Raw genomic sequence first — 13,576 nt, forward strand, 5'->3', positions numbered from 1 at the left:
ATACGGTTGCCCTAGTGGATTAATGAAGTTATGGATGCACATTATGTCATTCCTTTTATATTCTTTGAGTGTCTCATCAGTGTGGTTGAGCGGTAAAAGCCCCCTACAATAACAAGATTTTACAAAAATTCATTCACGTTAAAAGTAAAGTCAGTAAATAATCAATCAGAAAATAAATCCACTCAATAGGTCACATGTCAATCGATCAATCGATCAATCAGTACAACGCTGAATGACCATTTACACGTTTTTGCTTTGAAACATACGTTCGTTTTTTATTAGCCTAACAAGCTCTCTCTCAAAATCTCGTATACTTGCGAGAGTTCGAAGTTCAGTCCGGAAAGCACCATGGCTATCATGAGGGTTCTGTGTGCTGCAAGAACCTTTTGTAAATCTACCATTTACCATAGTAGAAGTAAGTGATTTTATTCTTACAAAGAGTTTTAATTGAGATAGTTGTTTTAGTGGTCGTGAAACTTGTTTATTGTTTAGAGACAAATTCAGTGCCTTCGACATCTAAGGCTTTTCAAATGATCACTTCGGTGCAGACGACGTTTGTATAGCCTCTAAGTTACACGGAGAACGGGAGAAGTGAAGAATAAATAACGTATTTTGCCCTCAGTAACCACCAGTAGATTAAAAAAAAATTTCAAGGCAATTAGCAGTCATGTGAATGAGGAGATTTAGATACAACTTTAATCATGTTGCAAATCCAAAGAGCTGAGTGAGCGAACACACGAATATCAAGCAAGAATGATGTAGTAGACAGATTATTTCCCCTTTCTGTGAACACCCAAGACTCAAGTCTACCTGAAGACACCCAGTATTATTATCGAATATCTTGGCGTCCATATAAAGGAACCCAATTATATATATATACACACACACTTGGCCATTGACCACATACTTTCCGCATATATATTTAATGTTATTGACATGAAGATATTAATAATAAAAATAAACGCTCTACCCCAACATTAGTGTTATGCTCTTCACTCCAATCAAAGTACACGATCTCCAATCATTACATCAGTCTGGTTGCATGCATGTACATAATTTACCAGCATGCGAACCAGGCATATCTAGACTAATTCTTTGTGGTTTTGATAGATATAGCGTTCATGGCATGATTAATAAATCCCTCTGTAGGTATATATATAAAATCTTAGGCATACATTAAAAAAAATTTCCACCATTCTGCATCATCATACATTTTACTCCAATGCTCTCTTTGTGTGGGCAGGTGATGGGTTTGTGGGTGAGAGAGAAAATCCAAGGATTTAAATGTTGACCCTATAAAATTAAATTACTTTATACAAACTGAAAGTTGACTACCCTGTCATAATGAATGTTTTATTTTCTTTGTCAGATGACACTTTAATCAGGTGCCTGTCGATGTCACCAGCCATGGCAGGTATGTCAATATAAGAGTTTTGCATTTCTATATATATATATTCTTAAGTCTGAGTTTCCAGAATGCATACTTGGCTGAGAATGAATTAGCCTTTGATAAGCCAGGATTTCCATTAGATAGAAATATGTAAGTTATGCAAGAGAGCTTCTATAATTATTTGAAGAAAATCTGTGATGGGGATTTTAAAACGAATTAAGTTAATTTGCATTAATTAAAATTTATTATAAACATTTTATTATAATCCAGACATGAAAGGTGATATTTTATCTTTACTTATTTACATTAGTGACACACTTTTATATGCAGAAAAAATATATCAAGGAGTAACATGATAACATTAACAAATATACATTTTCTTGTAATTTTTTTGTTACTGATATAGGAGATTCCCAATGTTTTTATTAGGGGAAGGAGGTCTTAAACCCCGTACAATTGTAACTGAAAACTCCCAGCAGTTTTCAGCTGGGGATTTGAAAGCCCCAACAGTTTAACTGAGGGTCTGAAGACCCCCTGATAATTTTACATGGAAGTATGAAACCCTGAACAATTTAAACTGGAGGTCCTGTAACCCTTTCATTTTATGGATGGAAAGCCTCGACTAGCACAAAGCATCAATTCTGTTTTACAATTCCAGGTAAATACCTAAAACTGGACCTGAGTCATGGAGATGTTGCTGTTGTTCGCTTTGATAATCCTGATGCAAAGGTATTCATACATTTTTTTAAAATCTGCATTTCCAGTGGAATATAACCAGGTATAAAGCCACTTATTGTAATTAATAAGAACATTACAGACACAAACAATTATCTGCTGAGTTTGTAAAGTTATCAAGTTTAAAGATATTATATATTTGCTATAAATGGTATTATAAAATAGGGTGATTCTACTTAAACCTGAAAAATTTCTGTTTCAGAAGTTTTTTTTTCACTTGAGTTTTTTTTTTATTATTGTTTGGTTGAATCTTGATATCTTTTCCTGCAAAAAAAAATGTGTTTCAACAGAGTACTGTTTATAAATGCAGGTGAATACCTTGTCAAAGGAGATGCAAAATGAATTCCTGCAAGTACTCAATGAAACCCAGAGCAACCAAAATGTCAAGGCTGTTGTTCTTATTTCAAGCAAGCCAGGGTGCTTTGTTGCTGGTGCTGACATCAGGTAGATAGTATCTTTACCATGAGCTTGCCAAAACTAAGTTTTAGTGTTAGGCCTATACTATAGGCAATATCTGATGCAGCAAAACATGTATTTTTGCAACTTCTCATCAACTAAAGACTGTTTTACTTAAGTATCACCATCTGACCCACAAGCTGCCTGTAAACTTACACTGGGAACCAGATAGCTGAGTGGTTAGAGCAGTTCATCCAAACTGAAGTATGTCAGTTTGATATCCATGTGGCACCCTAGTCAACCCAGCTGGTGGTAATGGGTACCTGACTCCACAGGGGTTTGGGCAGGGGTCTCAAACACGCGGCCCGCGGGCCGAATGCAGCCCGCGAAACATTTTTGTGCGGCCCTCGGCCACGTCCGCGGTGTATATGTATGTTGTGCTTGGTGATTAACTCCCGCAGTGAAAATTACCCCCGTTATTAGTGACAGAGACAACGTCAACTTATTTTAATAAACTAAACAGCATGTGCATGTAATAAACTACACTAAATGTAATTAATAATTATAAAAACTTTATTTTAGCATTTAACTGCAGTGACAGTAGTGTTTGTAAAATTTAATGAAAAAACATTTTATTTTCGTGGTGCGGCCCGCTGACTGGCTGTTACTTTCCACTGCGGCCCACATGCTAATATGAGTTTGAGACCCCTGGGTTTGGGGAAAGATAAGGCAGTAAGGGAGAGGAAATGGGCATTGCTTTACGCTAGCCTTGAAAAAGAGATTTCTAACACTTCACTCCCCAGTAGCCTAAACAAATTAGGGTATGACCTTTACCTTTAACCTTACATATTGGTTGTTATGTCTGCTTCAGTTTAACTTGCATTTGTGATTTTATCTGGCTTTGGTAATCCACCTTACGCTAGCAACTTTGGTTTCATTGTGCAACTTTCTTCATTTTATTTACTTGTTGCTTTTATCACGCTGCCTTATATAATTGCTGAATTTTATGGTTTTCTTGCAAGCAAAATTCTGAGATGCCTGATCACTTACATACTTATTGTTAAGCGAGCTTCCACCAGTTGTTTTTTTTTTTCTTTCAGTTTGTGCTACATTTCCCTTTACTGTCTTACGCTCATTCTTCATAATTTTACATCATTTACTTACTTTAGCTTTTGTCATGCAATCTCATCAGATCTCTGCTTACTGTCATATGGGTTCTGGCTTATTCTAATTACATATTTATTTACTTAATTTATCTACTTTTTGCACTTTGTTAGTGGTGTTTAGTTTCGTAAAAGGCTCAAACCAATAAACCACATGCTATATGTTCAGCATGATTGAAGCCTGTAAGACAAAGGAAGAGGTGGTGGAATTGTCACGGAAGGGACAAGAGGCATTTCAGAAAATTGCGGACAGCAAGAAACCAGTGGTAGCAGCCATCATGGGTTCTTGTCTAGGTGGTGGTCTGGAGGTGAGTTTTATCTGAGCCTTGCCCTGACAGATCTTAGATATTTGGGTATCCCTTTAACTCAATCACAGTGTCTTGTAATGTCATTTACAATAGTGCATGTGTTTGATGGTGAATTGCAGGTGTGCTTCCAGTAATTTAAAATTAATTTTCTTACTTTAAAAAGATCAACCGTTCCAGGAAAGGAACTAGTAGCTAGAGTTTTATTGGATGAAGTGTATTTCCTGTTTAAGGAAAAATGGCTAAAAAAAAAAAAAGGAAGCAAACATTACTTCTGAATCTCAGACTCAAAATGCTTCAGAAAGTATAGGCACATGAGATGGATTGGGGATCGTGGCTAAGCATGCCAATACTTCTTACCTACACTCTTGACTGCTGTGCAATCTATGCTGACATTACGTGTTTATAATACATTTTACACTCGATTGCTGACTGATAAAAAATATTATCACTTAGCTTTGAGCCCCCAGCATATTTCCGCAATATTAGTGTTAAGACGTCTGCTCACATAGACAGATCACTAGCATTAATTCATGCCTCTTCCCGTCACCCCTATTCCTGAGACTACTGCTCAAAGAGTAGAAGAGTGCTAATGTTGTAACTTGAGCCTATCACTGCAGATTGAGCTCTGCTTCCAGTTCAGTACAACTACTTGTATGGTAATAGTTACTCAACACTGGATATTAAGGATAAATGCAAAATATTTTGTCCTTGTCAATATAACTTTTGACATTTTCAGCTGGCTCTGGCCTGCCATTACCGTATTGGAGTGAAAGATAGAAAGACGGGTCTAGGCTTGCCTGAAGTGATGCTGGGACTTCTTCCAGGAGCAGGAGGCACTCAGAGACTACCAAAAATGGTGCCTGTTCCGACTGCTCTTGACTTGATGCTCACAGGACGGACTCTTAAGACAGACAGTGCAAGAAAAATGGGGCTACTGGACCAGACAGTTGAACCACTGGGTGATTGATTATTTTTATAAAAACCTGAAGCCATTACTAATTTTTAAGCTCACAAAACAAAGGCCAGATGAAAGTGAGAATGGAAGAACAACCTGTAAGAGCAGATTAAAATTAAATGTAGAGTGGCTACATTAAAGTTAAATCTTTCAAGTGTGACATATGATTATCCACCTCTAAATTTTGTGATGCTGCAGTTATGATAAGGCATCTAGCTATCATTAACCAAGGCTTATTTTTGTCAGTCCTGGTCTATTAACCTTATTAACTGTAGAAGTAAGCAGCATAAGAAGTAAAATAATATGAGAAATAGCCCCCATAAACTTGACTTTATAAAGTTCAGCTGGTGATTTTAACATATTTGCGATAAAATGTAGCAAACTTCAGGCCATCTGAGTTGTTTTTATTGGTTTACCTGGTCATGTTATTTTGCTTATTTTTTTCTTTGTTTGCAACGGTATGCAGGTCCAGGGTTATCAGATCCTGACACTAACACCCTCAAGTACCTTGAGGAGACTGCTGTCAGTTCTGCCAGGTGAGTGAAAACTAAGCTCAGCTCATCAACTAGATGCATCAGCTCCACAACTTGTTTTTAGAGAATGTGATGCATGTGCATATGTCCATATGTGCACAAACACAGTACACATAGGGATGCTTGAATGCACATGCATACATACAAGTGTGCATGGGTACACACACATATATATATACACACACACAAATACAAATGCATTTATTAATTATTTATTAGTAATATTCAGATGGAAGCTGTCTATTGAGATATTATTTGATTCCTTTTACAGGGGTCTTGCTGATGGTTCACTGAAGAAAACTCCCAAGAAAAAGGGTATTCAAGACAGTAAGTGTGACTAAAACTGAGAACAGCTGAAAGCATGTATTAAGTAGAGTGTGATCTGCATAGAAAAGATCTACAGTCATGTGTTTATTGCTCTTGAGACTAGGCCATGGGTTTGAGGCTTGCACTAGCCAATAATGGCAAGATTATTGATGCACCTATCAGGGAGTGTGAAAGGTAGTTGTCGACTGGAATTTGCTGGATCAAGAAACCTGAAATACAGGGTGGGTGGTAATTGGGATTGATCAAGAAAAGTGAAATATAGTTGTGATCATGAATCTGACTGATAAGGGAATGTAAAAGGTATGGTGTATTGCAATGGGATTTATCAGGGAATGTGAAAGGAACTGGAAAGAGAGACGTTTGGGCTCTGCCTTCTTCATGGCATACCTGTGAGACAGTAACCCACTTACAAATCATTGCCCTCATGGCTTCTGTGCTAAAGGGCTACCAACTTTAAAAAATATTTACTGATCTGTATAACGTATTAATACTTAGTTATCATCCACTACCATCATCACCAGTCTTTAATAACTGATCAGCCATTAGAGATTCAAGGGCAGGGAGATCAGCTGCAGCAAAGGTAGCAAACTAGTTTGTGATCTGTTCAAATGTATATGAGCATAAAGCACTAATCAGTTTTAATGAATGCACTGCATCATGCCTTTATCCTGCATATTTCATTATCATCATTATTCAGGTGTGGCTTTTGCTTTTTCGTTTTGCAGAGGTCATGGATTTTGTGCTGTCCTATGACATTGGAAAGAATTTTATCTTTAACAAGGCACGCAGTCAAGTTATGAAAATGAGTAAAGGTCTTTATCCTGCACCTCTCAAAATACTAGAGGTAAGTAGCAAAGATTGTGTTGCGAGCACTAGAATTTAACTTTTTCAGTTCTCTTTGCAATCATTGCATTAAAAAAGATTTTCTTCTTTTTCTCTCTTTATTATGATATTCCTGATTTAGCATGTAGTTTACAAGAACTGAGCATTACATTTCAAAGAAGAATTTCAAAGGTCAGTAAATTTAATTTTCAAATTAATGCTTTCATGTGAAAATTGGATTTGTTTTAAAACAGGTTGTACGAAAGGGTCTTGATGAAGGATCCTCTGCAGGTTACAAAGCAGAATCGCAGGTGAACATTTGACTTTATTCAAAGGCACCAAAACAATTTTTATAAACTTTACATAAACACCATTACATTTATTTTAACATTATTTTGTGTTGCTGCTCACCTGCAAAGCAGATTTGTGAAATTTAACATGTACTACTGCTGGGTGCACATATATCCAATACATGCTAACAAACTAAAGTTAGACAACTTTTTTTCCTTGCAGGCCTTTGGAGAGCTGGCCATGACATCACAGTCCAAGGCATTGATTGGACTTTACTATGGGCAGACTGCATGTAAAAAAAACAGATTTGGCAAACCCCAAAAACCTGTTGAGTAGGTATTTTTGAATGTCATTTTGAAAAAACCCAATGAAACAGTTTTACATGAAAAAATAGATATAAAAACATCATCCTAAAAAGTATCTTTTAAAAAACAAGAGCCAAAAAAGTATTTTTTTCAGCTCTCTGGTGCTTTAAATTCAGATACAGACAACATAGAAATATAAGAAGAATAATGATAATGAAGAAGGCAAAAAAGGTCTGGGAAAGGTGCATTTTTATTTGATGAAAAGGAAAACGGCTTTATGTTAATTTGCAAGTGTTTTTGTTAATGCACAGGCATTCATACCCATATGTTTGGGGTATTAAAGTACACAAGAATATACTTGCACACAGACAGACTCACATATCCACTTATATTTCAGCTAAATTTCATGACAAAAACCAAGGGCATGGATGGCATTACAATCTGTCACTATGGTTTGTTATATTACAGAACACTGGCAATTCTTGGTGCTGGTCTCATGGGAGCAGGCATTGCTCAGGTCAGCATTGACAAGGGCATCAGTGTTTTGCTTAAAGATGTGTCACAGGCAAGTCTTGCTCGAGGTCAAGAGCAGATTCAGAAGAGCCTAGATGCTAAGGTGAAGAGAAAGAAGATCACCAGGTGAGACTTTGTGATCACCATTGATGCTGAAAGGCTAGACAATAAAACATATGGCTATGAAAAAAATCTCCCAGTACAGGATCAGTTGATAAAAGAAGAGTTTTAAACCTATTTTTTTTTTCTGGTGCAAGACTCAAAAATGATGTAGACTAAAATGTTTAGAAAATGTTAGGGTCTCAAATACACCCAGTTATACTATGAACACATGCAATTAATTGTTTAACTCTAAAATAAATTACTACTCAGAAATAAATTTTGCAGGTCCCTCATGCGAGAGAAAGATCTTGGTGCAAAACTAATTTAGCTCATTTTCTTTCAATATGTTGACATGCTATTACTTTACATGTAAGCTGTAAAATAAATTTAAACATATGTATGAATTCTTTGTGCATGCATGTGTGTAAATGCATTTGAAGTTGCAGATTTTAAAATATCTGATATTTATCCACTTTTCTACAGTTTTGAAAGAGATTCCATCCTTTCCAAGCTAGACCCAACAATCACATATGACAACTTTGGTAAATGTGATATGGTGATCGAGGCAGTATTTGAGGACCTCAGTATCAAGCACAAAGTCATCAAAGAAGTGGAAGCTGTAAGAATTATTTATGTTGTTGCATGTTTTTTTTTTTAAAAAAGAAAAGGACTGAAGACTTAAGAAGAACATATTCTCTCCAAGAGTTTCTATTAGATAAGCCTGTATTCTGTTTGCTTTGTAATATATGATGAGAAAAAAATTTAATTTCAAATCTTAAATCTCATGAAGCCTCTATTTCTTATAACTTGATAAGAGAGGATGCACAAGTACAACCTAAGCAGAAGATATGTAAGAAAAACATCCACCTTTTTTTGCAGCGTATTCCAGAACACTGTATTTTTGCTTCTAACACATCAGCTCTACCTATCACACAAATTGCTCAGGCTAGCAAAAGACCAGAGAAGGTAAGTCTCATGTAACAATTTAGACTGTTTGTGTTATTGTTAAAAATAAAACAAAGGCCAAGATAAGCACAGCTGTTTAAAGGGTACTGAATACATAACATGTAGCATGGAATGTACTTGCTGTAGCTTTTTTCATGCAATCGTGATATATTTTTAAAATGGTAAGTGGGGGAAAAAATGGAGACTGCACTAGTGTGTTGAAAAAAGACACTTTCCGACAAAATCTAAAACAGCAGTTTCTATAGTTAAGACTTGCTGCTGTAAAATGTGCACAAATGCATCACAATGGTATAAATATCAGTTCTGTACTGGCTGAACTAGCACAAAGTCCAGATTAATGAGTAAATAGGGATCAGCATGCATAGCCTAGTTCAGAGTACCTTTCAACAACCTATGATCTTGGCTGCACCATGTTTGTGCAAGCCTAATACATTGCAGTACAGACATCTGTCTGCAAAAGTGTATTAAGTCTTGGAGATCCTGGTGAAATTCTTCTGTTTGTAAGTGGAGGAATTATGCTTTCATATGTGAATAATGAGTTTTGTTAACTAACCATAATAACCAAAGAGCAAGGGTGAGACAAACATGTATTGGGTCTGCACTGATGTGCAGTTAAAGGGCTCTGTGTTGATGTCAGTTAATGGTTGAACTCTACATGGTTTTACCTTCAGTCCAAAGTTACAGGCCCTTATGCCACAGGAGGAGTGTTTCATGGCAGTGCTTGTGTTTGCATGTATATGTGCAGGTGGTGGGCATGCACTACTTCTCACCTGTTGATAAGATGCAGCTCCTTGAGATTATCACCACCAAACAGACGTCCCAAGACACTGCAGGTGGGCATGGAGAGCAGCACCCATCATCCCAAGATCAGATCAATTTTTTTTAACCCAGAAAATTAAATTATTTAATAGTACCTGTTTCTTGATAAATGATATGATGCAAAGTTCCTTTCTGCCTCCATGCAGAGGGTTTTAAAATGTCTAACTTTAAGATTTCTAAATCCTTTTTTTTTAAAAAAAAAACATTTTTTGGGGGGTTGAAGGAACAAAGATAGAATCTTGTTGATAATAGGAGCAAATTTACCTTATTTGGATAACAAGGGGATTGTACACAATTGCATAGGTGAAATGACCCCTCTTATTGTTTAGTCCTTGTCACTCCTCGAGGAGCACAGGAGCTGTAACAACACCTCGCCAGCGGACCCAGTTTTTGGCAACCCCCTTCAGTTGGGCCGATGTATTTCTGATGTCCTTTGCCTCTCTTTCTGCTGTTCTTTTCCAGGTCTAAACCCCACTCATAAAGTGATGTTACTTCCCAGTTTTAGCAGTAACTGGACTGATACTTTTGTACTTTGAATAGTAATTTTATGATTCCTGTGATTTGAGATCTTACCTTTCTCTTCCTCCTTCATCAGCATCAGCAGTGGACCTGGGCCTGCGGCAGGGTAAAGTTGTTATCGTTGTAGGTGATGGGCCAGGCTTCTATACCACTCGTATCTTGGCCCCCATGCTTGCAGAAGCTGTACGTCTGTTACAGGTGAGAAGGTGTGAGGCTGCCTTGTACATTGCTGCAAATTGTGCAGCAGTCTCCATTGCTTTTTCTTTTTTATTTATGAAGACAACAATTTAGAGAGAATGCACTGCAAGGGAAGTAACATGAGTAAGGTGATATTTATCGATGTAAATTTTGTGATGCAAACACTTTCAGCATGCCATGTGTTTTAGGAGGGAGTCAGCCCCAAGCGCCTTGACAAAGTGACCCGTGATAGTGGTCTCCCTGTTGGTGTGGCAACCTTGGCAGATGAAGTGGGTATAGATGTGGCTGCCCATGTTGCAGAAGACCTTGGCAAGGCTTTCGGGGAACGCTTTGGTGGTGGTGACATTAACCTTTTGAAAGCAATGGTCAGCAGTGGTTTCTTGGGTGAGCCTCTACATTTCTGTACACCTTAAAATGGCTTTAAATTATTTCTTTATTTTAAATTAAATACTATCACTGTTCTTCAAAAGCTTTCAATGTAGTTCAGAAAAATGAATGCTTAATGGTAGCAAGAGTGAAGACAGTGGAAAAAAAGGGTGGGCTATGCCTTTTGCAGTAAAGCCATTAAGTTAGGTTCCTATGATCACAAAGCTATGGAGCTCTTTACTATTGTCATAGTCAGGTGTGCAGGGACCCATTTTCTTGAAACATATTTTGTGCCTAAAAGTCTTGAATAGTTGGTAGCTGCTTTAATTCTTGCACTTTTTGAATTGATATTTCTCGTTTGAAGACGTGCAAGCTTACCATTTTCACAATGTCTTATTTTCTTCATTTTTAGGCAGGAAGTCTGGAAAGGGCTTTTACACATACACTGCAGGTAGCAAAGAAAGAACAGAAAATGATGGTGCACTAAAACTTCTCCAGCAGTTTCATATACAACCAAAAACAGAGTAAGTAACATCATTCTGGAGAGAAGCCCACAGCTTATTATTGTTGAAGGACTGTGATGTGATTGTTGTATAATGTGTAGTGCAGTATTAACTGACAGTTTGAATGTAGTTGGAAAATATAACTATGCAAGGCAAGAGTCTGTTGATATTATGCATAAGAGATTTTTACAAATAAAAATAAAGGGAAAGAAATATCATGGATCATAACTGTACAGTTATACCAGAATCTTTCTACAGCAAAGAGATAGATGACTCAAGACATGAATAAGCACACAAAAACTGCCATACTTTCTGTGAAAATAGCCTTTCAAGATTATTTAACTTTGGTGGATCAGCTTAACCTATTGATATGAGCACCAGTAAGCTTAATATTTTGTTTCCAGCCTTTCAGATCAAGATTTGTGGTACAGACTGTTTTCACGGTTCGTCAATGAAGCTGTGTACTGTTTGCAGGATGGAATCCTTGCGAATCCAGTAACGATATTCATTAACTTATAGTATTCACTACATAAAAGAAACTGTTGTTGGTGTGTACCAATGTACCAATGATGCATAAAACATACACACATTTAATATGTAAGTGTGGACAAAAGCCTTATGGGAAGGGGATGGACAGACACACACATTCATTGCTGTTGCATGTATTATCTCTACCAACTGTCATCCCCGATTACTTTTCATGAGATACAGTCATTTTACTTTTCTCAAGTGAAATATTATTTGTGCAGCTTGAGGGAGACATTGGAGCAGTGTTTGGCCTTGGTTTCCCACCATTTTATGGAGGTAAGACTTAGATAACCAAGCTGTGCAACCAGCACCCCTCTTAAAGAAGGTTAAGCTTACAGAACATCACATACTAGAAAATTAATTTTCAGCTGACTTTGCAAAACTATCATGCATTTGTAGTGTACTTTTACCATATAGCCTTTATACCTGGCATACCACCAATTAATGTGCTTTCACTGAACATGTTTTGAGGCCAAAGCTGATCATTTAATCCTTTCATTGCAGGCCCATTCCGTTACCTTGATCTTCATGGTGCAGACCCAATTGTGACACGCATGCACCGTTACCAGGAGCTGTTTGGAGTGCAGTTTCAACCATGCCAGTTGATGCAGGATCACGCCAAAGATCCTACCAAGCGGTTCCACTCTTAATCCAAGTGCCATTGCCTTTCCTTCATTTGTTGACAGTTACTTGTTAGACAGCACAGAATTTTGTGATACTTGATGCAGAGACAGGTTATCATTACATGTTATCTTTCGAGACTGGTTTTGACAGGATTGTGCAGAGCCTGTATTTTGGGATGTGGAGTCCTTTCTGTTCAGTCTTATTTCTGAAATAGATGTTACTATTAAAGATGGGATATGGAAAAAGCACAGTGGTATTGCATGATGTGAAGAAGAAAACATTCACAGATTTATTCATCCATGACATGCTGCAATCATTTTGCCAGGCAAGATTACAAGGAATGTTTGTGTGGTTTTGTTCTGCATTTTTTACCAACTATGAAAATTTTTTTTAGCTACAATTTGAATAAAAAATCCACTCCTCTTGGTGCAGAAGTTTATGAATTTCATCATGTACACATTGTTATTATTGACCAATTACCACATATTTTTGATTAGTTAACTGGGTCAGTTTAACTATATTTATTATGGTCTGCATGCAGATCTATGAACACATGCAAGTTATTTCTGGTCAAAATTTGAACTTGACTTAGTTACAGATCTCTGAAAAGACTTCAGTGCCATATAGCTCAAGCCAATTTGTGAAAATATTTGAAGACATTTTGATGAATATTTTGATATCTTCGCTGTTGTTTTTTTGGGTTGACTATTCTATATAGAGCTGAGGTTTTGGAATTTTTTTTTAAATGTGCTGCATGACTTCTTGTCAAAGTGTGACAGTGAATGAATATATTTAATATAGATGCCTTCTGTGATTGAAGAATGTTGCATGTTTGCAGCATGTCTGACATGAGAGCCTTTGAACTTTAAAAAATGAATAAGTTCATGATTGTTTGTTAACTCATACTTTCAAAGCTTAATTTTTTGTAAAATAAAAATTTTAAAAAAATTATCAGCGCTTCTTTTTTTAATCATTATTTTGAACTAGCCTGCATTGCCTGGTTGATATCTGCTTCAAACTCTTTTAACTGACATTTTATTGTCATTTTTTTAATCTCATAACTTCATTGAGTTAAGCATCAAATGCACTCTTGATGCGCCTTTCTCAATCTGTTTTTCACTGTTGTGCAGGATACTTTTTCAAATTATGACATTGTCCAAATTCACTCTGTGTAGTAGACATGTTGAAATCTCTTCTGCATAATATTTTGTAT

General features: G+C 36.7%; 1 protein-coding gene across 1 annotated transcript; it reads left to right on the forward strand.

Annotated features, from left to right (window-relative positions):
* The first annotated feature begins 298 nt into the window (after positions 1 to 298).
* Positions 299 to 13,314, forward strand: LOC112574360 (trifunctional enzyme subunit alpha, mitochondrial-like). The gene is made up of 21 exons (XM_025255383.1): positions 299 to 415; positions 1,370 to 1,414; positions 2,049 to 2,119; positions 2,436 to 2,569; positions 3,854 to 3,992; positions 4,729 to 4,951; positions 5,414 to 5,483; positions 5,752 to 5,807; positions 6,533 to 6,651; positions 6,884 to 6,940; positions 7,143 to 7,252; positions 7,694 to 7,864; positions 8,324 to 8,459; positions 8,720 to 8,806; positions 9,552 to 9,639; positions 10,221 to 10,342; positions 10,531 to 10,726; positions 11,121 to 11,232; positions 11,616 to 11,706; positions 11,961 to 12,015; positions 12,244 to 13,314. Exons 1-21 carry the CDS (start codon positions 349 to 351, stop codon positions 12,387 to 12,389), a joined length of 2,295 nt encoding a protein of 764 aa, XP_025111168.1. The 5' UTR covers positions 299 to 348; the 3' UTR covers positions 12,390 to 13,314.
* Positions 13,315 to 13,576: the final 262 nt, after the last annotated feature.

This window comes from Pomacea canaliculata, linkage group LG10 (assembly GCF_003073045.1).
Source record: "Pomacea canaliculata isolate SZHN2017 linkage group LG10, ASM307304v1, whole genome shotgun sequence".
In the NCBI taxonomy this organism is placed as follows: Eukaryota; Metazoa; Mollusca; class Gastropoda; order Architaenioglossa; family Ampullariidae; genus Pomacea; species Pomacea canaliculata.